Source organism: Brachycentrus maculatus, unplaced genomic scaffold (assembly GCF_059751285.1).
Source record: "Brachycentrus maculatus isolate JH-2025_06_01 unplaced genomic scaffold, ASM5975128v1 h1tg000263l, whole genome shotgun sequence".
Lineage (NCBI taxonomy): Eukaryota > Metazoa > Arthropoda > Insecta > Trichoptera > Brachycentridae > Brachycentrus > Brachycentrus maculatus.
The window spans coordinates 651,403-676,908 of record NW_028281014.1 but is presented as its reverse complement, the minus strand read 5'-3'; the positions used below and the strand labels follow the sequence as shown (position 1 = coordinate 676,908).

Genomic DNA, 25,506 nt, shown 5'->3' with positions numbered 1-25,506 from the left:
TGACTAAAAAAATATATGTGGCCAATGTGAGAGAGAAAACAGAACGAGGACGACCGGAAAAGACTTGGCGCGATCAGATCAATCGGAACCTAAAATCTGGCGGTGTCAAAAGTCTGCGTAATCGGAGGGCATGCATGGATGTGAAGGAGGCGAGGAGTGTATGTCAGGACAGAAGAGCGTGGCGTTTCATCCACTCTGCCTACCCCTGCGGTGAAACGGCGTGATGGTAGTAGATGGTCTGAATTTTTGGTATTTATGATATTTGATGGTAGTAGAAGTAGCAGTCACAGGCAAGAGTCTTCGAGATAGAATCAGAAATGCCAGGATCAGGGAAATATGCGAGATCGAAGATGTCGTTAGGTGGGGAAGGCAACGAAGGAGACAATGTTATGCGCATGTGAGGAGAATGAAACCATCCAGACTCCCCCACATCGCACTATACGGTTAACCCCATGGTAGACGACTCCCGGGCAGACCACCACAGAGATGTGTCGATAACTGGGAATCGACGTCGCAGGAGGCTAATCCCTCTTAAAAACAGGCCGCAAGGCCTATAATAAGAAGAAGTAATAGTAGTAGTAGAGGAGGATGTATGGACAAAGGCCGCCACAAGAAGAAGGCTGATGCAAGTAACGATCAGGGTATGTCGGATGGACGAATGGAGCATGTGAGGGAAGTGCGGGAGCAAGTGCAGGTTTTTTTTTTAATTACCTAACGTCCAAGTGACTCTGAAATATGCAATACCGTTTATCATGTCCCTACTCAGGCTTCAACTTTATAAGTTTCATAGCCTATGCCTACTTGTGAGTGGATTTACTCTTTATGTTTAGCTCACCCAGTCGGCGAAGCGCAGCGTGTCCAGCTCGCGGCAGGAGGCGGCCGCGTCGGCGCGGCGCACGAGGTCCCGCGCGCCGCCCGCCTTGACGCGCGCCAGGAACTGCGCCAGCTCCAGCGCCTCGGCCACCAGCGCGCGGCACACGGCCTGGTAGTGCGCCGCGGCACCGCTGCGACCCGCGTGCCACGAGCAGTGCTGCAACAAGACCATATACATTTATATAACATAACAAAATATTAGCATATTATGTTTTGAATATTGAAAGCATTAACTTTGTGGATCATATTGATTTATTATTTCGAGAAATAAAAATACTTTGTGTTTTGATCCACTCACATTTTTACTAACCAAATAGTTTCGACAACAACCTGTTGCCCTCTCCAGGGTTTAATTTATTTTCTTCAGGGTTTAAATTAAACCTGTTAAAATTCGCTCAAATTGTAGACGGGGGTGTTTTGTTTAAACCAATTCCAAGTAAATTAATGACTGAATCAAGTAATAAATATTTATATTGAAATTTTATTTTATTTTATTTATTTACGGTTCACAAACAATGAAAAACATATTACAATAAACGAAATACAGTGCAATACAGATAGTTTTGATGTTTTTCATCAATTACATGGGAACACAACAAGCTTACAGAAACAATAAAGGTGCAGGTTAAACACATATATAAACAATAGTAATTTGGTGGTAAAAAAAAGGGAAGTAACAATTAAAAGTAATGAAGTAAGAAAAATAAAAATAAAAATAAAAATTATGAAAAATGTATATTTATTACCTACTTAACAGATTAGCCAAAGAGTTAAGGCATGTAAACAATACTATTAGTAAAATTTCCAACTTAAATCAATTCCCTGGTAATAATTTAAGTAGATATTATTATATTTGGTAATAAATATTATTACATGGTGATTAAAAAGCGATTAGTTAAAAAAATACACGCAGATGTCAGAAATCTTACAAAACAATAATTCACCGCACACGATGTCAAAACGAACAATCGATTACAACACATCATGTTACCGATTTAGAGAATGGGTGCATTACTCTACGAAATATCCTTGAAAACTTAATTCCGAAACGTTATTAGCATAATGGGTGTGCTGAAACAAACTCATGGCAATGTCCTTAAAGACAGTCACAAATCGAAAGTATGGGGATCCACAATAATAAACATAGATAACGTTGATCTGAGGATATCGAAAGTATTGGGAAACAAAAACTTTAAATGGCTTTGAATATTAATCAATTGATAAAAGTAATACTATGTCCTCGAATTTTCTTACTACGGATTCCGTTGGAACGAGTGCAGTTCGATTGTATCTAGATGCTTTCATTTTAATTTAAAGCGCTGGAAATTGCTCACGTTCGCGCTTATCTCGCACACTGAAAAGCCAGGAATAATAATATTGATAAATAATAACTCCGCGAACGCGGTAGCCGCCATACCTGTTCTTGCGGGGCGTCAAATGCGCAAAGTGAACGAGGACCTATACAGAAATGCGAAGGAGTAGTGTCTCGTAATAGCCGTGGGTGCATTAATACTAGAATAAATACAATTACAATTGATTTATTGACAATCTGAGGTACGTTACCCAATACGCGTAATCATAAATAAGCCGATTCGATTCATCGTCCGCGGATTTCTAGGAAAACTAGCGATTTACGTAATCGATATGGAGTCATAACCCCCCGTGTTCTTCTTTCTAATTAGAGGCATACACAAAGAATTAATAAGGGTAGGTAGTAGAGGTTGGTAGTAAGGTAAGCTAGGTGATACTTACTAGGGTAGGAAGTAAGGTAAGCTGGTACTACTTAGTAGGGTAAGGTAAGTACTGGTTACGGTTTTATATGTCACGCGGATAAGTTAAGATGGGCACTGCTTTTCTGCCTATATGGAAGTAACGCCCTTGTCTCTAATCTGTGCAAAAAGTGAAATGCGCATATATTAGCCTGAAATAAGAAAACAAAGCAAACTCTTTCGCAAGTCGTCGAGATTTAGAAATCGGAGTTATCTCTTCCTCGAAAGGAATCGATACGTTTTCCTCCGGTGCCTAAACACAATCGAGTGCACCTTGTACAGCAGATGCGTATCGTCCATCTTGCGTTCTATAAAATGGCGCGGATCAAATTGCTGCACATTAAGACAGACAATTGAAAATAAACGGTATGGCCTCACACTCTGAAGTTAAAATGTATGGTTCCTCCTATAATTTCATCTCAATTGCCACACACAAGATTTTTTGCTAGCGATTTCGAACACGCGAAGTGAGCAGGCAAAAAATATTAAGTTATAAAACAAAAAATACATTGCACCAGGTATTTACCGTTGCCGGTGTGGATGATTATTGTTTAACGAAAGCACCTTTCATACGACTGTGTGGACAATTATTATAATAACAGTATACCAAAATATTATGTACACAGTACTAGTAATTTAACTTACACTTCGTATGTACTTTAATCGAAGCAATTACTAAATATTTATCTGTTTTCACTAAAGTTTCCTGGAGCAGAATGAACTTTCATATGTCCACTCTATTTTTACATTTATAAACTGCGTAAAATTATGTCAATACATAGGTAAATGTCTTTATTTTTTATTTATTGACAAACACAAAAAGGTGTGTATGTTCCACGATTAGTTCCTATTTGAAATATCGTGCGTTCATTTTTTTCTGACAACATGACTTTTCGCCTTCGCACGGGCGTGAATAATTCTAAATACAGTTTTTTCCCATGGAAATCATCGTGACAGATGATAAACTCACATACCTACTTAGAAAATAAACAAATTAAGAGTACTCGTTCACAACTACATATAATACATACGAAATTGAGCTCATGTAGCTTATAAATAAATCAGACACAAATTTCAAAAAATCTGCGATACATATGAATGATACCTGCTCATCGAGCGAGAATATCGACAAACATGGATTGGATTTTGATGTCCATATTCATTTGGAGAGATGAGAGAACAATTTCCTAAATAGGTTGAGATTCCATCCCGGATGATGTAGCGCACTACTATTGCACTTGCAAATCGATTCAGCCGTCTATTTCTGTTTTCCAATTTTAGTCACGTTACATAATACCCTTGGGAATAAATCATCGCCCACAGAGTGAGCAGTTGTGTCATTAATTATATGCGAATAGTGTGACATATCGATTACATTGTTACTCGATCTCGGAGGGAAATGGCCAAGAAACTAGTCGAGAGAAAGATGACAGGAAAACTCGACAACCGCGAACGGAGAGAATCAAAACATGCACTTGTACAGGTTATCCAGCCACCTTTAGTCTTTTGTTAGTAAAATCTAAATATCTCAGAAAAATATTTTTAATAAAAATATAATAAAATTATGAAATAACCCAATTTCGCTCGGTTCAAAATATCGACCATAGGTCGTATTTTAGCAAACATATCAAGATGTTTTTATTTTTTAAATAATTTTATATTTAATTTCAAATTTATAGAATGGCGTGTTAAGCTTCACATGTTACCTAAGCAATGGTTAATGGATTAGTAAGTAGACTTTTTTAGAACTAGTTACAAACTACACTATAGAAAAAGTTCAGTGTCATTAAATTATACCTCGTCAGTTAAGCATAATTTTCTTTTAAAAAGGTAAATCAATAATTAAAAATGTTTAATAGTGTGCATGTTTCCACTATTACAAAAAAGCTCTTACTTCTACCTCATCCATTATTTTTCAAGAATCAAGAAATTTTGGCATGTTTTGCATACGGTATTGATTTAGCAAATATCCGTCTTTAGATTTATCAACAGTTAACACCCATTGACCAAATATACGATGCTGCTGGGACATTTTGTTGCACCTTTTATAGGCATAGATATCTAAACACTCGGTCAGAATATGTCATGTGATTTGATACAGGTTCAAGAGCTGATAATGTGGCAGAACTTGGAACGCGGAGTGGAATCGTCGGTTAAAATCATGCTGATAGCAGAAATGTTTGACCCAACGAGCAGTAAAGGTAGTCTTTGATCCATCACAAACAAGGTTATCTTGATTCATGAGGATTGGAAATATCAACTCATTCGGCTATTCGAACTGACCAATGCGCATAAATCAGTTTGCCACAAAGACTTCTATGACGTATTTGTTTTTATGACGTAAGCACCCATTAAGGAAGGATTTTACAAAATTCGATCCCAATGGGTGAAAAACGCAGTATAATATAGAAAGTTGTATATGTATATTGCTTAAAGTTCGATTTATTTTAAAGGAGAAAAATAATCGTTCATGCTTGAGTATATTATAATTAAACTTGTGTGCATTCACCACATAACGAAATTTAAACAGCCAAGAGCAAAATACCACAACTATGCGAACTGTGTATATGAAATTATCCGTTGATTGGTTTATACGTAAAACCACTTAAAACTAAAATTATCTCATAAATCTGTCAACTGCAGAACCATTTTAATGACGATGTAGTGCAACGATTGCTCCATTGCGAGAGAAAGGATAGCGGATTTTTAAGAAAGTGGACGAAGCTCGCGGAATAACAACAACAAAAAACTAGGGTGAAAGCTTTATACACTGTATTTCATTTCGCTAATTTGTGCACTAATTTCAATAAATTTCCGAGATCGCGACCTGAAGTAGGCGCTACGGACATTTATTTTAATCAAACGATAATTAACATTCGGAGTGCGCTATTATTATCCAGACAAAAACAATCATCTAACCAGTTCTTTTGTAAATGAATCGGTACATAGGAAATGAAATCACCGAAACATTACCGGTTACAAACGCTAATTTTAAATCAGATGTACACGTCTGCGGGCGTTGTTTCAATGTTAACGAAATTAATTTTGACATTTTTACACGCTCAATGTCAATCACCGCAAAATTATAATTTCATTCAGATAACTCGACAGAATATAATAGAACGGAGATTTTGTATCGAACCTGTAAGCGAACTTGACTTCGTTTCATAATTTAACGTAACCACACTTCACATACGGTATGCTGTGTATGTAATCTCCAAAAGTGATATAAAAAGTGGGTGAAAAACTTACCAAACCTACAGGTAATTAGTAATACTCCATGCGTTAAAACATTGGCTGACTAGACTATTATGAAGCTCACCGATGCCAATAATGTTCTCAAAAATTCTGATGTGTACATAATTAACATTTTCCGTAACTTCGGAATTAATTATTATCCGTTCTCAGAGTTCACAAAATTATTACATAAAATAGTTTCCATAAAACACAAATAAACAATTATTACAGAAAAAACTACAACATATTGAAAGAGCTTTCTCTTATGAAAAATTATACTCGTATATAGTGCCAAGACGACAAATGAAAATAAATAAATCTACAATTAAATTAGCGATAATGTGTCCTTACTGGATTTCATGAGTCATGAGTGGAAAACATGACCGAATGACACAATCTATTTTTAATCTATCAACCCCCGTTATCGAATTTTATCAATAGCTCTATAACACATTTTATTTTTTTATTAAAAGTTTTATTTTTAAATTATTTTAGGATAATATAAGCAGGTTTTGCACCTTTATTGCGTAAAAGTTTCTTTGACCAAACGTGGTATATGTTAGATTTTGCTTGATGTGTTTCTGGGATTTTGATTGCCGCTTATATAACCGTTTTATGGATCAAAGGCCACTACAACAAAACCATATTTATCACTATGTGTTTTTTTTAACAAGCAAGTGTTCTGATATACACGACATGTCTTATATTAAAATGGCATGTATTCTGTCATGTTCTGCGTGGTATCATTTATTGTTTCAACAACAATGCGATTTTTTCCCAAACCAAATACTGCAATGCTAGTTTGTTCTTAGCTTTTTATACGTGTATCATACTGTAATAGTAGCTGTCCCTGAGAACAGGTTCAGCGGAAAAGGACTATCCGAGATAACGATAAATTGAATTCAGAATTGTACTACATACACTAGAGACCAATAAAAGCTTTTGATTGTGTTTGCAACATCGCCACTAGAAAAAGCAAAATGTGACAGGCGTTCACTGCACAAAATCATCACAGTCAAAAATGATTTGGAACTATAAAAAAACTGACTAAAAATTACTTACCACAAAGCTAATGCTTTAAATATATTTTTTTACAATATTATGAAGAATCAACTAAAAACGTATCGATTACTAGGTTAAAGCCGGCAAAGCCAAATAATTTGGATAACTGGATACTGTACTAGGTGATACTCGACAATTAGTCTACTTAGCAATATAAACCAGAAAAAAGGTACTACCTACATTTTATAAAAATACATTTATATTTTATTACATATATTTAGCCAAAGTTAGAAACAAAAAATAGCTTTATGCTCGTTCTGGTAATTTACGATTTTTTACCTACGCCTTTTATACCTTGCTAAGAAAAGAGCCTTTTTAAGAAAATTCAACTAATCAGACCAGTTGGCCAATTAGTCGGTTCCTCAAATTTGCTGAATAGTCGGTACTCAGTTAGTCGACTGGACCAGTAATCGGTGCATCTCTAATGATGATCATCATGTGCTAATACACTTGATTATAAACAAATATGTATAATTCGTTTCCTATTACTACCTACCATTTACCAATGAGTATATTATGGTATATGTTGAAATGAATTACAAACTGTGTAAATCAGCGGAACATATATTTAAAATAAAGACACAACTAAACAAGACCAATCCAAATTAGAACATTTATCAATTTATCATTGAAAAATATGAGTATGTTAAATTAACGTTTTTTTGCATATCTGAGGATAAACACAAAAGTACCTACACAAGATATTTCGTCCTTCATATGTCCACCCACCCTTGCTACCAAATACGATGCCGACTCGTTAGTATAATGACTTCATGGGAGCTTTTTTAACACCGCGGATGTAATAATTGATAGTGACCAGAATGATCTATATCCAGCTTACCTGATAGGTCGACCATTGCCTCGGGATAGGACCGCGTCCAAATCCATATTGTTCGCAGGAAATTAATTAAAAGAGATAAAGGTCGAAACAATTATTAAAACGCTGACGTAAATAGAAAAAAAAATGTATAGTTATATCGATGCCTACTCGAGATAATTCCATAAGGTACTTATAATTTGATGGGCATCGGATCAAATCATTATTAATAATAAAACCGGTTGTTAATACTTTAATGGAAGGCGAATAAAAAAGCTCAATTTTTATTGTTCATATTCACAATGAATAAGAGCATTTTGCTATATGCTCGTAAGATTAAAAACACTCAATAGTTTGACATAGAAAATCGATTACATACACTTAGTCGAAAGAATAAAATAAAATAAAACATTATTGTAATAAAATAACTTTGACAGTAAATGGAAGAAATTCTATTGAATCAAAAAGAAATATCCTATTTCTTTTGTTTACTGTACCAATTGAGAAATCATAAAAAAGCCTTAAAATAAGAATCGATATGAATCGTACAAGTAAAAAATATTGCTTTATTATTTCCTCAGCTCAAAAAAAAATCATAAGAATTATCTAGTTGGTGTAAGGATATATAATACGTAAATGTATTTCAGAATATTGATATCGTTCTATATATCTGCAAAAAAAATCTAGCAGTGTGCCCATGAAAAAGAAATTTTTTGTCTATTGTAAGAAGATGTAAATACACATGATGTAAATTAAGTGTACAAAAATAATTTGTATTATGTGTATTGTATGTCCGCCTCCGTAGTGTAATGGTCAGCACGCTCGGCTACCGTTCTGGAGGTCCCAGGTTCGATTCCCAAGGGGGGTAAAATAAATATAAGTGATTTTTTCACTGTAATATTTATTCAATATTACCCTGGACTGGTACCTGAAGCGGAAGGCTGATCACCTTTCCTTCATGTGTAAACGATCAAGATAACACTGCGTTTATATGACGCAGTGCCCTATGCACCATTAAGTGCGGATAAGGGTTTTTTTTTAAATGTATTGTAAACTAACTAACGAAATAAGAAAATAAACATTAATAAATAAAAATGACATTTGACAAAAAGATGGCTGTGCAGTCATCGATGTGATTTTGTAGAAACACGATACGAAAATAGCCGAAGACAACATATCATCAATTAATACGACTAAGGAAACGATCTGTAGTTCAAGTCGGTTGTTTTGTTTGTGAAATAAAGTCAACACACACGCGAATGACAAAAAATGGTCCGTTAATCTATTCGTACCTACGCAGAGAGCAGCCACTCGCCACCCCCGGTCGGCCACATTCAGCCAAGCCACAATGCAAAGCGTCCATTCCGGCATATGACAAAACAATGGGAAAGGTAAACAAAATGTACCGGCTCTACACCGCTGGCCTTGACTGTGAAATGCTTATCGCGAGCAAAAACAGGGACGCTACCGGTGGAACAGGCTAAATAATATGTGGAGGACCTCGCCAAAACATTTCCATTATAAGTAATTTTAAGTTTGATTTTAAGTAATTTGAAAAAGATTAATTTCATGGATGTCTAAAACAAGTTTTATTCCACAAGGGGTGATAAATTGACATAAAAAAGCACAGTACTATTGGGTACTTCATTAATCGATTTTTTTTTAGCTTTCATGATTGGTAATGTAGCGTTTTGATCGGACCATTGTGGAAATATTGCTTTTTGATCAATATCTACTTATCTACTAATAAATGTCACTTTTTGGTTCGAAGAGATTAAAAATAGAAATAAGTTTATTATAATTGAAACACAATTTACACAGAAATTAAATAAGAATAAAAAAAATAACTCCCAGAGCGTAATCTTCTTCTCAACAGTCACATATTTTGTCTTCTTGGTCAACTTGAAACTGTTTTTTTTTTTATTAAAAACGCCCTAGAATAGTTTAATTTCTTCATAGATAATCACCCATCACAATACAACCACGCCGCAAAATGACTTAATCAACATCTGACATTTTGTCGACAAGTTTTGGACAGTACCATCTTAACAAATTGTTTTCGTCTATGAAAATAACTGCTCATTTATAATTGAATATTTTTTTTATTTATTTAGAGCGTTTTGAATTATTTATTTAGATTGTTTTGAACACACAGGCAATAAATTATTTGTAAAGGAAAATGTTACATATTGTTGCGAACTATTGAACGTAAGAAGTATGGTGGAAATGTATCTTCAACAACCTTCCTACAGATATAAAAAAAATAAAGACTTTAAAATACTAAAAAATAAATTAAATGAATTTCATAGATGTTTATCTATGAATGAAAAAAAAACACAAAAAAAAATAAATTAACGAAAAATATAAAATAATTTGAATAGAAATAAATTGTATTACCAACAAACATAAAAACATAAAGAGTCCTTCTCCTAGCACAAGAGCTCAGTCTCTTTATTGGAGAGAACTGTGTTTTTAATTTTAAGATTGTAAGTAGAAATGTTTAGAAAATGAATTAAAATTACTTTAAAAAAAACATTTGTAACTATATTGAATAAAATAAAATGGTAAAAAAATTAAACGTTTTGTTGGGACAAATACATCAGGAATTCTAGATTGTAAAATTGTGACGTTTCGGTGCAATTAAATTATTCCATATTGGTTTAACACTTTAGTTAACTTCAGTTAAGATTTCGATAGAATACATTAAACAGAAATGATTTGTATTTAAATGATGTTTTTGACCAATTTTGGATATGTTACATTTTGGTGAGGAACTCCACATATGAGGATATGCAAATATGTTCCGAGTGACCGGTGGAACATACTGAATAATATGAGGATATGCAAATATGTACCGAGTGCATGCGGGCGCATCGGCTGTCAGCACGTGGACGGAACAGAGCGACGAGGACATGGGCCGGTGAGATAATATAATAAGATGCGTAAACACGTGAGTCATTTAGTATGTATTGTTTCAATTATCACAATATCGACTGTGGAAAGTGAAAACGCCGTAAGCTCTAATTTAAAAACTCGACAAGTCTTGCCTTGCCTTTGGTACTTGGTTGGGTTTTGACAACAACAAAAAAAGTACATTTTAGAGTAAAAATCCAAAAATGTAAACTAACTAACCATCACGCCACTTCCCCGCAGGGATAGGTAGAGAGAATAGAACGCCACACCACTATGTCCTTGCAAACATTATTCGCCTCTTCCACGTTCATGCATCTCATACGTACCCGCCGATTAAAAAAATGTACAATCCAAAAATGTACAATCCTTCAAATGCAAAAATATTATCCCCATGTTTTTGTTTATATGGGAATTGCATTTATTATTTACCTTACTTATTATGCACAAGGTTTATAGATCATTTAGTGGATTTTAGTTTCTTCTAACTAAATAGGCACCTATACTTCGATCAACGATGGTTTTATTTTAAAGAAAGAATCGAATAAAAAAGCAAATATTAAGTATTTTATTATACTTATATCAGTAATGTACTGTCTCACGAGATTCATACATATATCGAGGAGTTCCTAATATTTGAGTGGTATGGTGTTCAATCATGGGTAAAATTGGCGAACGTTGCACGTGTGTAAGGCGATCACATAACCAGCCTTTGACAGGTCATAAACCCTGTTAATACCCAGACTTTTATTCTTCTTCATCTTCGTTGAGATGTAAAAAATATTATATGTATACTTAAGTGTATTTTATAAACAGCAATCAATAAATAGAATCCTTGAAAAGTAAGAATAGCTTTGGACTAAGCTTATCAAGAGAAATACCCTCAAGTAATGAATGCGGCATTGTTTAACTGGAAGGCAAGGCGGTTAATAAAAACTTATTGGACTAGTACACCGCACACTGCACGAGTACGTATATGTAACATCATTCCTGTCCCCACACAAAGGAGAAACGGGAAGCGGAATGAAAGGATTCTCCTTCTAAGGCAGGACTCTCCTTCTAAGGCAGCAGTCCATGCAGAGACGGCAGCAGGACTTGTCAGCTGCTTCATAACTGGAAGGTTCGCAATCATGTCCAGGAGATGTCACTATTTTGATTGAGTATGTTCCAGCAATGTCAAATTGATATCTCTTACAACATTTCCGACGTTTCTAACGTGTAATACGTAGGCATCTTCATTTTCGAAGCAGCATATAATATAAGGATATAAAAAGTATACCATACAGGTATGGCGGGAATATCATATAAGGACATATTTTTTTTTACGTACATATTAATAAATCTAGGAACCACAATAAAATAACTATGTCTCATAGAGACGGAGTAATAAAGAGGAAGGAAATATAAAAGTTTGGAGGGTGATCACTGTAAAACACTTCACCATCCAGCCCGTGTTTTAAAATCCTTACCAATTGATTTTTGGAACTTGTATTGGTATATTCACAGAGAGTTGGAGAAAGTAAATAATAAATGATCCTTTAATAGTATTGTACACTTATTAAATGCATATATTGTACACTTACAAATAAATCTCATATCTTTTTTGTGAAAAACAAAATATTTTTTGATATTGATAATGAATTTCAATTGAAATAATACGATTAACGACGATATATGTAATTAAACCTGAACAAAGTTCATTCGAAAATAAATTGCCTATGAAATGTGAAAATTCTCCGAGAATAATTTTAAAGTTATATTAATATAAATATATACATATATATATACAAATTTAGATGGTATTGCTTGTTAGCAATAAGCCTGCCAATAATAACATTTTCCACTACCAAAGGGACCAGTTAGAAAGTAAACAAATAAATCGTATTCAAATGCGGCATTGAATATTGCCAGCATTCCAACAAACACCACTGGAGTTTTGATTTTAATACGACGGTGATATATTATGAAAAAATGGTTTCTACGCACAAAAGATAATCATACTTTCATTTCTGATGTCTGCGATGTCCAATCCGGTACATCTCAGTGGGATATTGGGGCATACATACAAAAATGAGATTAATCTGATATTTGTGCTCATTTAGGTGTTTCGACTAGTCGTATAAGTGCGTAGGCAAAATACCAAATGCGACAGAAGCGCATTATTCTGCTATAAAAATAATAACGACGGCAACAATAACGGTTTTCGGTAACAAGCAGGCCGATTTTTCTAACATTCCTTCCGGCGCGGCGCCAACTTTCAATTCCATTTCGGCCCCGGCATATCGGATCTTTTGTTGCCACGAATAAAGAAATTTTTATGATGGATTAATGTACCCATGAAGCTCCACAGAACACTGAAGAGCCTTCACCTTTAACCCGGTATCAGAGAAAATATTGAGCGTCATTAGGTATAATGACGGATGGAAAAATTGTTGACTGAATAAATAAACATCCAAAAATATATATATAGATATTTATTTGCGACTCAATGGAGTTAGTTGGCTCAACCAATTGAAAATATATACATCTGATCCGATAAAACAACAACAAAAAACATTATAGCTGGTGAAAACTATGAATATAAAAAATAATATCCACATAAAAGACATCCCAGTAGATAATTTGCTTATTTTTTATACATCGATGAAATCATTATGACCATTCGTCACAACGATGCAGCTAGAATTTATAAATAAATGTAATTCTTTGAAAAATAATAATTAGTTGTTAAACTTTACATAAAATATACCTTATTTAAATCAAAGGTCAAAGTATATCTGATGTATCGGGTCGTGGTCCCATGGTTAGTGTCGTGGACTCCTGAATCAGAGTTTGGGTTCGAGCCCACTCTACCACAATTTGACACCTATTTCTAATAAAAAGCCGCTTAGGCTCAGAGAAATAGGTTGAAATTGAAGAATTTTTGTAAATAATAAAAACACAAATATTTCTATTATTTAAAAAAAAATCCTTATCTATGTCGTCAAAAACAAAGTAACACGAGTAAATGAAAATCAGGATCAGGTGATCGAATTCACTTACCTCGACAACACGAGTGAGGGTGAAATAGTGCCTGGGCGAACTTGACATGTAGTCCATGACGTCTCCAGAGTCCCTCTCTATACCCTCGTCATCCGTCTCCGCCGCCCCACCCGCGCCACACCCCTCGAGGCCGCCCTCCCTTCCACTCGCGTCGCTACCCTTCATCTCTGACTCGTTGAGCTCTGAAAGGAAGAAATTTGAAACAGTCAATAGACGAAACAAAATTACATCGAGAGAAAAAAAACACAGATGTATAATTAACACAGGTGGGCATTGCTGGGCAACCTTTTGAGAAACTGGATTTAGAAAATGTAAATTTTATTTGCTTCATCTTTACAACATTACACGGAATGTTAAAAAGATTTGTCCTATAAGTTTTATTTCTTATAAATGAAGTAAAAATCTTGTTGGCCTAAAAAATAAGAAGTTGAATATGTAACATAACTATAAAGTAGCGCATTGAAGAGAATCGCCATAACGTTTTATTGCAAGTAAAGTTAATATATAATTTACTACGTATTTGGGAAGCTCACGTCTGAAAAAGGTTCGAGTGGGTAGTGTTTACGTATCCGTTATCAATGTAAAATTAATAAGCAGTATCCACTAGACGGCCATAATTACCATTCAGACAATTATTTAAGTTATCGTATAAATGCGTCTACTTTCTCGGATTCCGTACGGCCCACAATTCAACCGCACACATACGAAATGTCAAAGTCAAAATCGACCAACAAAGGATCAAGTGGAAAGGTTTATTAATGAGGTGGTCCAAGAATAAGAAGTAAGCCGGTTATTAGCCGAGGCATTCATTTGATATCAAGTAGTTGGCAGTTTTAATCCATACAATGTTAGATCTACTGGACACGCGTTGAGTACCTTTGCTTGCACGGGGGCGTTTAAAACGCAGTTGTTTTAGCGAAGCACATAAGGGTATATCTGCTTATTAGACGGCCAAAGTAAAGGCGGAAATTATATTCTACAATAAAACAAGAACTTATAATTTTATTTTATTTGACCAGTGGCAGGGTTTCGTCGTTACTGATGTGATGGATCGCAAAAATCAAAGTATAAACTAAAAAATGCAGGACGAAGATACGAGAAACAGCAACATTTTCTAAAGTTGTTTTGTTCCTTTAAAATTGGATGTAACAAAAAATTTATTTGGTAAAATCCTACTTCATCATCGTTTCGTAAACATAGTTTCGTAAATTATAACTTTGAAACGCTCTACTTTTAGTAACGATCGATAAAACTACGGGGGGATACCCTAACTATAACAAAAACCATGTTGAAAACAAAAACAAAAAACAAATTGTCTACAAAAACAATGACCATGATTTTAAACTTACTAAAATATATTTAACTATCCATATATTTTCGTAAAACTTGTCGGATATTTGAATGCTTACCTATCATAGCCGAATCGATCACAATTATTTTCCAAACAAACTACAAAATAAAAATATTCACTTTTTGAAGGATATCCTATTCACTTATTTTTCAAGGATGCCTTAAAAGTATGCGAACACTTAGAACGACAGTCGAATTCTGACTGACACACACCAGCCCACGTTTTGTACTGAATGACGAAAAGGGTCGTTCATTATTCGGTGTCTATTCAATATTTTCAATACTAATTTATCCTTGTCGGGGACAAATTTTAGGAATTCGATTTATAGGCATCTAATTACTGGAAATACCCCTAAGTGCGCTGGTTGACATTAAAATGCTATTAGCGAATGAGAAAGTTAGATATTTACCCAGAATTCATCCCATATATCTTAAACTAGTGGAATAATTACAATTGTTAGCACTATGATACCAGTACAGAACGGTGTCATAAAATTATAATAACCAAGTACCTCCATCCACTAACTAGCTTTTGAGAAGAGATACATTTCTGAAAAGTTGTATGAGAATGGAAATTAGTACCGATTTTCATTAAAAAATCAGACAATGTTTTATCTGTGAAATTTGAAAACAGAATAAACAAAAAATGTTCAAAACATCAATTCAAAGCAGTGCCATGTATAATATCACACTAAGGACGGGAAAGCTATTTCTACCCGTTCGGTCGTTTGATGCTTAAGTACGGGAAGGGTATTTTTACCTTCTGCGCAGGCCTTATTACAAAGTCAGAAAATGATGAATTATTTAATATTTTTTATATGAATCTTAATATCAATCTCTCGAGGTCTTTATTATAAGTATCAAATCAGTTATCAAATCCCGTCGCCAGCGGTCCGCAGGCGTAAAAAACACACGTCCGAAACGTGGTATTACAAGTGTCCATAAAATAACAGTAAACATAAATACGTAACATATTGGGAGTACAAAATATTATAATCATGAAGATAGCGACTGAAATAGAGGGTCATTAAGTAAATCATTATTACAGATTTCAGTCATTATAAATTTATTTCGGTACATAGGTAGGTACATACATATACATCATTTTGAGTGTGTCCAAATACTTATCCACAAATCTGCATTATCACCATTATCCAACTCCACAGTGTAATGGTCAGCACGCTCGGCTACCATTCTGGAGGTCCCGGGTTCGATTCCCAGGCGGGGCCAAATAAATATAAGTGATTTTTCACTCTAATATTTATTCAATATCACCCTGGACTGGTACCTGAAGCGGAGGGCCGATCGCCTTTCCCTCGTGTGTTATCGATCAAGATAACGCTGAGTCTATATGCAGTGCCCTATGCACCACTGGAGTGCGGATAAAGGATTGAAGAAGAAGAATATATATATATATATATATATATATATATATATATATATATATATATATATATATATATATATATATATATAAAAATATATAAATACATATATATATATATATATATATATATATATATATATATATATATATATAATATATATATATATATATATATAAAACCCTTATCCGCACCCCAATGGTGCATAGGGCACTGTGTCTTATAAACGCAGTGTTATCATGATCGTTTTACTTATGAAGGAAAGGTGATCAGCCCTCCGCTTCAGGTACCAGCCCATGGTAATATTGAATAAATATTACAGTGAAAAAATCACTTATATTTATTTTTACCCCCCTTGGGAATCGAACCCGGGACCTCCAGAACGGTAGCCGAGCGTGCTGACCATTACACTACGGAGGCGGACATATATATATATATATATATATATATATATATATATATATATATATATATATATATATATATACACATATATATATATACATATATACACTCACACACATATACATCATAAATTATGTTATACTCGTAATATTTTTCTTTGGTAATAAGTTGTGCGGTGGTTCATTTTCCCGATTCACCGCAACAAGCAGCAATACAAAGCTTTCTACTTCTACGTGCTCCAAAATACAAGGCGAGATACATAATCGTAATATTCCTCGCAGTTTGCGGATACTCGTCTGCAATCCACCGCGCTCCGCGCCGCCGCTTTCGCGGAACGATTGTTGATTGTTATGTCGGCTGCTGAATGCAATCGGCGACATGCTGCTCCATTCAGATTTCATCCGAAGGCATAATGCATTATTTCGTTTACGCAGAATTACGGCGCGAGATGTAATAGGCGAGTATTCTCCATTACCCATTACGGACTGACGGACCGAGATACGGAATTACACGCGGAGATTTAACAATTTCTAATAATTGCGCAGAGGAAAATAATAGGAGAACGACACAATTTCATTCCTCTCTTCCTTGAACTGCATAAAATGCCATCATAGATTAAGCTCAAAATAATTCTTACACAGAATAAAACTTTGTTACTCGAGTGACTATGGAGTAACTTTGTACAACGGAAAAAATCAGGCATATCGGCTGTCCAAACTCAAAACACAGTAAGGGACAATTTTTTATGTAGTATGTTTTTTATGTTTTTTTTGTCCGCCTCCGTAGTGTAATGGTCAGCATGCTCGCCTACCGTTCTGGAGGTCCCGGGTTCGATTCCCAGGGGGGTTTAATAAATATAAGTGATTTTTTCACTCTAATATTTATTCAATATTACACTGGACTGGTACCTGAAGTGGAGGGCTGATCACCTTTCCTTCATGTGTAATCGATCGAGATAACACTGCGTTTATATGAAGCAGTGCCCTATGCACCATTGGGGTGCGGTAGGGGATTTATTATTATTATTCATGGTTTTTTGCAGTTTTGGACTGAGTAGATTCTACTTAGTCCAAAAATGCAAAACAAACGTACTACAAAAAAATGTCCCTTACTGTGTTTTAAGTTTGGACAGCCGATATAGCCAAACTATAAAAATAAGGGTTCATATTAAATTTTAAATTTTGCGTATAGTTACAGGCGAATTTAGGTATAGTGTACTGATAAAATATTCGTTACTAGCAGTGGCGTGCACAGATATTTAATTAGAATAGGCAGTAGAGGTAGGTAGTAAGGTAAGCTAGGTAGGTACTACTTAGTAAGATAGGGTAGGTACTGGTTGCGTTTTTATATGTCACGCGGGTCAAGTATAAGTCAGGATAGGCACTGTTTGGGATGCACGCCCCTGGTTACTAGAACGTACGAGTACTAGTATGTATATAACTGTTTTGTGTAATTCGCAAGGGAAAACAGTTCAAACTGTTTAAAACTTTAATTAAGTGAAGCACATTTAAACAACTATAATTTGACATAGCCTCCTGATTCTCCTTTCTAAATGAAATCGAAAAATCCAAAGAATTATATTAAATTTCCTTAAAAAATTGCCTACAAAAATTGAGATGACGAAATAACTGCTACTACTACTACTACCATCATGCCGTTTCCCCGCAGGGGTGGGCAGAGAGGATGGAACGCCACACTCTTCTGTCTTGACATATACTCCTCGCCTCCTTCACATCCATACATCTTGTCATACATGCCCTCCGATTACGCAGACTTTTACAAAAAATCACAATAATTGTAGAGGATTAACATGTAGGATTAGGTCATCTTCCAATGTCATCTCGACAAGATGTCAACATCCTGTGGACGGTAGGCTTGGTGACTCGTCCGAATCGGATGTTCGCGGCGCTTCCGAAAAGTGTCGGCTACAAAATAGAAGGGAAGCTGACATCACGGCATGTCCACGATAAGCGACATAAATCACGAAGGAAAACCCGCCGCGACCCGCGACATAATGCCGGCTATTTCATTACTATTAAACCGTATTATTATTATTGTTAGGCGAGGAAGTAAACGACAAATCATTCGCAGAATGTGGCGCAGGAAATTACAGTGAGTACTAGTTAATTGAAACGCGCGTCCGTCCATAGCGGAGCACATCGACTAGAATAGAGCCTGGGTGAGTGAAGGGTGGCGCAAAATTTATCACCCCATCGGAAGATATTATAACTTTTGCAAATAGCGTTGTACGTCAATCATATTTGACGTTTGTGATTAACACAGCTGCAGAATACAAACAGATTGATAAAACGGGCACAAATGTGTATCAACACTGGCTGCAGCCACTTGACGGATATTATATTTTCTATTTAATAGAAACAATTGTAAAAGTCCAAATAAGATTTCAATAAGTTTAAAAAAATTTTTTTCATTGGAATAAAAAGTTATTAAAAAAACTAAATTGTATGATTAATTTTGCGCCACCCTGAATTGGTTTGTTTACTACAGCTGTCTAGTTCACAAACATCAAATTTGATTGACGTACTACGCTATTTAAAAAAAATTAACATCTTCCTATACGGTGATTAATTCTGCGCCACCCTGTACTGGGTAGGTACTGGGTAGGCACTAGTTAGGTACTAGGTATGCTGATTACTAATTATTATGGACTTTTACCGAGATAAGTCTGAATGGCGCTTGGCTAGATTGGTTAATTCTAATAATTAAATCTACATATAAAACGGAGTTGTAACACGATTGAACACTTTCGATTCATGTGTAAATTTATCTACGGGCACAGTAATTATGATAAAATACAGGCCTATAAAATAATTATAATTTATCTCACTTAGTGGCTATTATTAAAGCAAATACAAAATAATTACATAAGTGTTAAGTTCATTTAATCCTTTTTCATATTAAAATAAACACCCTTCTACGCTATTTGTGAAAAAATCAATGCAATTATATATTGTGTAACTTTTGAAAACATCAATCTTTATAACTGACGATACATTTATTGATGACTTACAGAATATGGTAAGTAATTTTGTTAAAAATGCAATATTTTGCAACAAAACTCACAAAATAATTTTATGGGTAACTGTTACTTCTACGATAACCCGGTCGGGATAGTATTTGCTGCTTTTTCTCAGTTTATATTTCTTTCCTGCTTTATTTTTCATGACAAATACATTAGGACATAGAAATAGGCGATACTTAACTAAATTTGTGGATTGATTGGCGTGATAAGCTTAAAATTATCGAATCCTAAAACCGATTAAGGATCGATTTCTTTTAAAGAAGTTGTTCCTTCAATTCGTTCACCAATGTCTACAAATTATTGTATATACCTACCTACTTCATTAAAATAGCAATTCCAATACTTCAAAAGCTCTTTTGATAATAAAATAATAAGGATATTTAAGCTATTCGCAAGAAAAAAATATATGAAATAAGATAAAATATGTATCATTTAAAATTTCAATCGTGCATTTTCTAACGACTGTAACGAATATGTAATTCTCGTTACGATTACGTGACAAAAACCGCAAAGGAAGTATCCGTTTCATTCCAAATGACAACCGCTCTCGTAGAACAATAACGACATTAATTTAACCAAACGTATTAAATCAGAGCATTCCTGGCATGAAGGTGACATTTAAACAGTGTATTTTTGCGACTCGCTGTCGAATACATCATTACATGGTAGATGGAAACTACGGCTAATAATTACGCCTCCAACCTTCGTAATAATTATTACACAACTGTCGCCTGTTTGCATGGTACTATTATGTCTCCAAACCATGCAACAGATGGAAGTCGTAAAATAGCAAATGTACTCAATTATACGCATATATCGTAGTCGTACAGGAGAAAGTGACCAACTAACAAAATATAAATATTGTAGTTCAGGGGGGCCATTTGAGTCACTTTTGTTTGGCGAGAAAATAAACATCAATGCAGTGTGTCATTTTTAACAAGTCAATATATTAAACTTCCATGTTTAAAATCGCTTTGGGATTTTTCAGGGCAATATTAAGCTAGAAAGATATCAAATAGTCAATGATCACGTTTTTGTAAACAAATGCGCTTGGTCACTTTCTCCTGTACGACTACGATATGTTAATATTTTTAGTGTTTCTTATAACATATTCGCTGGAATGCTGAAACGTATATAGTGTTCAACGAGTCCATTCGCCAGGAACAACTTCACTTGGATGGCTTGATTCTGGCATGTCTGTACACGACGGATTTCTTCAGTTTTTTGGACACGTTGCGCTTAGCAATGAGGATAGCCTGGAACGACTGGTTGTGATCGGTAGCCTGGAGGGGAAGAAAAGAGAGAGGAAGATCCCCACACGATGGACCGATCAAGTTAAGGCAGCAGTAGGCACCTTGGTGGTTGGAGCGCTACGTGTAGCGCAGTCAAGGGATAACAGGAAAAAAGTTATTGCTTCCACAAGGGTCACAACTCTCAGTATTGAGGAATGAGACGGAGAAGAGAGTCGAACCACCAGGGCAACTAACACCTTAGCGCTTACAACGAGAAGAACAAACTCTAAACAAAGATCCTATATTTATCGTTCATCAAAATTAGTTAGCGATGAACATGGGGATTTTGATATATTCAACTCGACATTGTCATCTGAGTTGAGCTTTGGTCTTTCCTCTTTCCTCTTTTCCTTCCTTCCGTCCCTCTTCTAGGTATTTTTTACAAATGTAGAATTTGAATAGTACAAGTACTTGTTTTGTTATTCTCGTATATGTGTATAACCTGATGTTACTGATCTGTTGAATTCTTAAATAAAATAAAATAACGTGTATTTTTATGATACGATGCGATGGCTCCATACGATTCGCTAGTATTTAGCATACGTTTACTTTACGGAGTTGCTAGTATTTCGTTGTGTTGATAATGAATTATTTTACATACACCAGAATATATTTTAAATTAAAAAAATACAAGTATCTCTGTTAGATGTAACTATTAATTAAATACAAAAACCATTTCATCACCTAAAATCGAATTGATGCAAATTCAAAATGGTATCGAAAAGTTTTGGTTGGATAACCAACCGTTTCACATTCGATAATTTACAACATAATATAACCATTCGCAAACGTGCGGTTTTATATAAAAAAAAATCTTTATGTCACCCGATGTGGCAATGTAATTCGCGAGTTGCGGAAATTCCCGTCTTTTTCATTATCTTTTTATTGCAGAATAAAAATTGATACCATTATTGAAGTGATGGTACGATATCATCGAAAACATAACGTGTTGCATAGTATATATGAGTAGTCCAGTTGCAAACCCCGTTATGTTAAAAAATAAGTTTTTTAGCCACTGGCGGCAATCGGTAGACGATTTAAAATGTTAACCTCTATGTTTACCATAATCTAGTAAAACTCGCTAAGTTAGGAATAAAATGGAATGGAAAAATCAATACACTTGCAAAACCGGCTACGCCGATCTTCACTTTCAAAAATCTCTCGAAAAAGCTCAAATCGGAAGAAGATTTGATCTTCTACCGATTGCCGCCATTGGCTAAAAAACTTAATTTTTTAGCATTACGTAGTTTGCAAGTGGACTACTCATATATTAGACAAGTGTACGAATGTGAATTTTATTGCGAAAATAAATTGCGTTCGGCTAAATAAAATATTTCAGTCGTAAAATTATGTCAGCGTGCAACGGATGAATGTATTAGAGGGAATTTGGAAAAGATAAGATCACGAGACGGTAGTCACGATTGCACCAGCTCGGCTGTGGTAAGAGACACGATCCAGGCTAGTGGTCCACCGGGCAGGGATAAGTTTCACTGACGGAAATCACAAATCACGCGTAAAAATCGGAGGAAAAGAGAAAACAAACCCGAAGAAGAAAAAAAACATATCTCTAAATCTAATATTTCATCGACCAAGAACGAATATTCCCATTCAATCTGCGAACATATCTGCATCTTAATTGACCCATCTGCACGCTTTGATAATATCTAGCGAGGTATAAACTTGACCAAGCGGACACTATTTCAAACGAAGAAAAGTAATATTTATGAAAGTCCGATGCTTCTTTTTCTCGTGTAAAAAGAATGGTTGTGAATTTCACGGCACGATAAATTGGAATATGTAAAATCGTTATTACATACAATTCGTTTTAGATATGTATTTGGTTTGCAGACCGGAAAGTAGAATTATAATATTTAATAATTTTTGATAAATTATAGACGATGCAATATTATAAATAACAAAAATATATTAAATACATCAATTTTTGATTCTAGATACATTCTAATTTCTATTAAATAATAAATTAATACTATTTTGTTGACATCTCATCAAAGATGAAGAAGAATATGGATGTCTGGGCATTTACGGGGCTGGCGACCGTCAAAGGCTGGTTTAAATGATCACTGTACACACGTGTAACATTCCCCAATTCTACCCATTATTGATAACCACACTACTCAAATTCTTGGAAGTTCTATATATATTAACCAATTTTGAAACATTATTTATGAATCACGAGAACTTCACTAGAGACATCTATTGGTGAGATGAAAAGAAGCTTTTTATTGAGCAGAAACTCTTTTATTAGTATGTGAGGTCCGAATCCTGGATTATAATCACACACGTGAGAAACGCCAGAAAATATTTGGACACACTCAAAATGCTGTAAATAAATTATTACGTTTAATTCATTAAAAATAGATTTAAATAAAGACGTTCGGAGTATAAAATGACATAAGTACTGTGAACGCCTCACGAAGAAAATCAATACAAAGACAGGATCCATCAAAACTATTTTAGGACCTTCATTGTACTGTTAAGTATTTACCACGGGTTGAAAGAACTAATCGTGATAATTAAGGCATTGTTTGAAAATCCATGCTTAATGTGCCGAAAACCGAAAGATATTCTTTGTTTAATTATACTAGTTTCTCAAGATATACAAACAAGTAAGCAATAAGTAACTGGGTGATGGTCATAGATTGTTCGCAATTTCATTGCCATAGTGCTAAATATAACTCTGACGAACTATCTACCCTGAGAGATGATAACCTTTTGACATCAGTGTAATAGCAAACATTTTCCTTTGACTTATGAGACCGACAGTCGGAACAAAAAAATGTTTACTAGATTCTTCTCCGGATATTTAATGAGAATATTTACTATCAAAGATGACATAATAATAAAATAAAAAAATAATTAATTAGTACATGTATGTTACGATCTCGTTACGCGCAAAGTCTTAAATTTGGAAAGTGACATCAGTGTTACAATATTGTAGCTAGGTATTTATTTTATTAATGGTCAAAGTTTTATATCCATGATCCCAATTCATTAAACGTAAATCATTAATTAACGTCGTGTAGCTTAGAAAAAAGAGGCATATTCTGGCTTAAAACTTGAGAGAGTGGTTCCACTGTAGCACTAAGTCACCGTTTAGAGCGGTTGTAAACAAAAAAATGCCATGATGAGTGCCAACCTTCAGCGTAAAATATATCAATAAAAAGTAGAAGTATTAGTGTCGTCGGAATATTTTACTACGAGCTTAAATTAGGAACATCCTCTTAACAACATTTTATTAGATACTTATACTAACTAACTAAAATAAAATATTGCACGACATGTATATGAATGCTTTTTTCACTTCAAGAAAGATTTATTTTCAATTACCATAGTCTGGGTATTTGTGATGTATTTTGCACATTAACTTTCCCTATCCTTACTATCCTACATGCACATTTGTCCGCCTCCACAGTGTAATGGTCAGCACGCTCGGCTACCGTTCTGGAGGTCCCGGGTTCGATTCCCAGAGGGGTCAAATAAATATAAACGTTTTTTTCACTGTAATATTTATTCAATATTGCCCTGGACTGGTACCTGAAGCGGAGGGCCGATCACCTTTCCTTCATGTGTAAACGATCAAGATAACACTGCGTTTATATGACGCAGTGCCCTATGCACCATTGGGGTACGGATAAGGGTTTTATTTTTTTTTCTTTACTATCCTACATGCAGGCAAGCCTCTTAAAGTAGAGGCTTTGTGGTTTATTCATTTTTTTAATTGTTAAAATACAAATGTAATTTTATGGTTTCCGATAATACCGATAACAAACGTGAAACGAGACGAACAAAAGAGTGTTTAATTTATAGTACCTATGCACGCAATAAAAAAAAATTAAATTACATAATTTCATAGCCAACATTTTTTTGTGAAATACTACTCTGTAAAAGTGAGAACATAATGGAGGGTTAAGATATTAATTAATTGACCTTTTAATTCAGTATTACGATGTCAAACCGCGAAAACGTTCCGCCACTCATTTTCATTCTGTTGATTGCACAATTTCATTATTGCCAGATTCCGAGGTTCGATGAATAATGTAACGTGTGCAAGGCGCCGGTGACGTGTCGTAACCGAAAAGTAATCCATTACCGATTAAGAATGTTTAGGCTGACATGCGAAGCGTCCGTGGAAATGCTGGCCGGCATGTGCGCTACGGTTCCCGCCTGTAGCCCGCTGCCTGCTGCCTGCACAATGGTGAATAATGCATGAAGGTGGCGCACAATGGCACCTTTCGCAAATCTAGCAGGATCATTGGTTAAATGTTTTTTTTTGTTTTTGTTTTCAATGTAAACAAAAAAA

The 25,506-nt window shown here is 34.8% G+C and overlaps 1 protein-coding gene across 3 annotated transcripts in view; it reads right to left on the bottom strand.

Moving 5' to 3' along the window:
- The window catches only part of spir (spire type actin nucleation factor), a 196,809-nt gene that overhangs the window by 54,609 nt on the left and 116,694 nt on the right, over window positions 1-25,506 (bottom strand). For all 3 annotated transcript variants that reach the window (XM_088266201.1, XM_088266202.1, XM_088266203.1), the window contains exons 4-5: window positions 13,711-13,892; window positions 836-1,030 (exon numbers count right to left, since the gene is read on the bottom strand). In XM_088266201.1, the coding sequence (XP_088122327.1) occupies window positions 836-1,030; window positions 13,711-13,892 (377 nt within the window). The remainder of the gene's footprint in view (window positions 1-835; window positions 1,031-13,710; window positions 13,893-25,506) is intronic.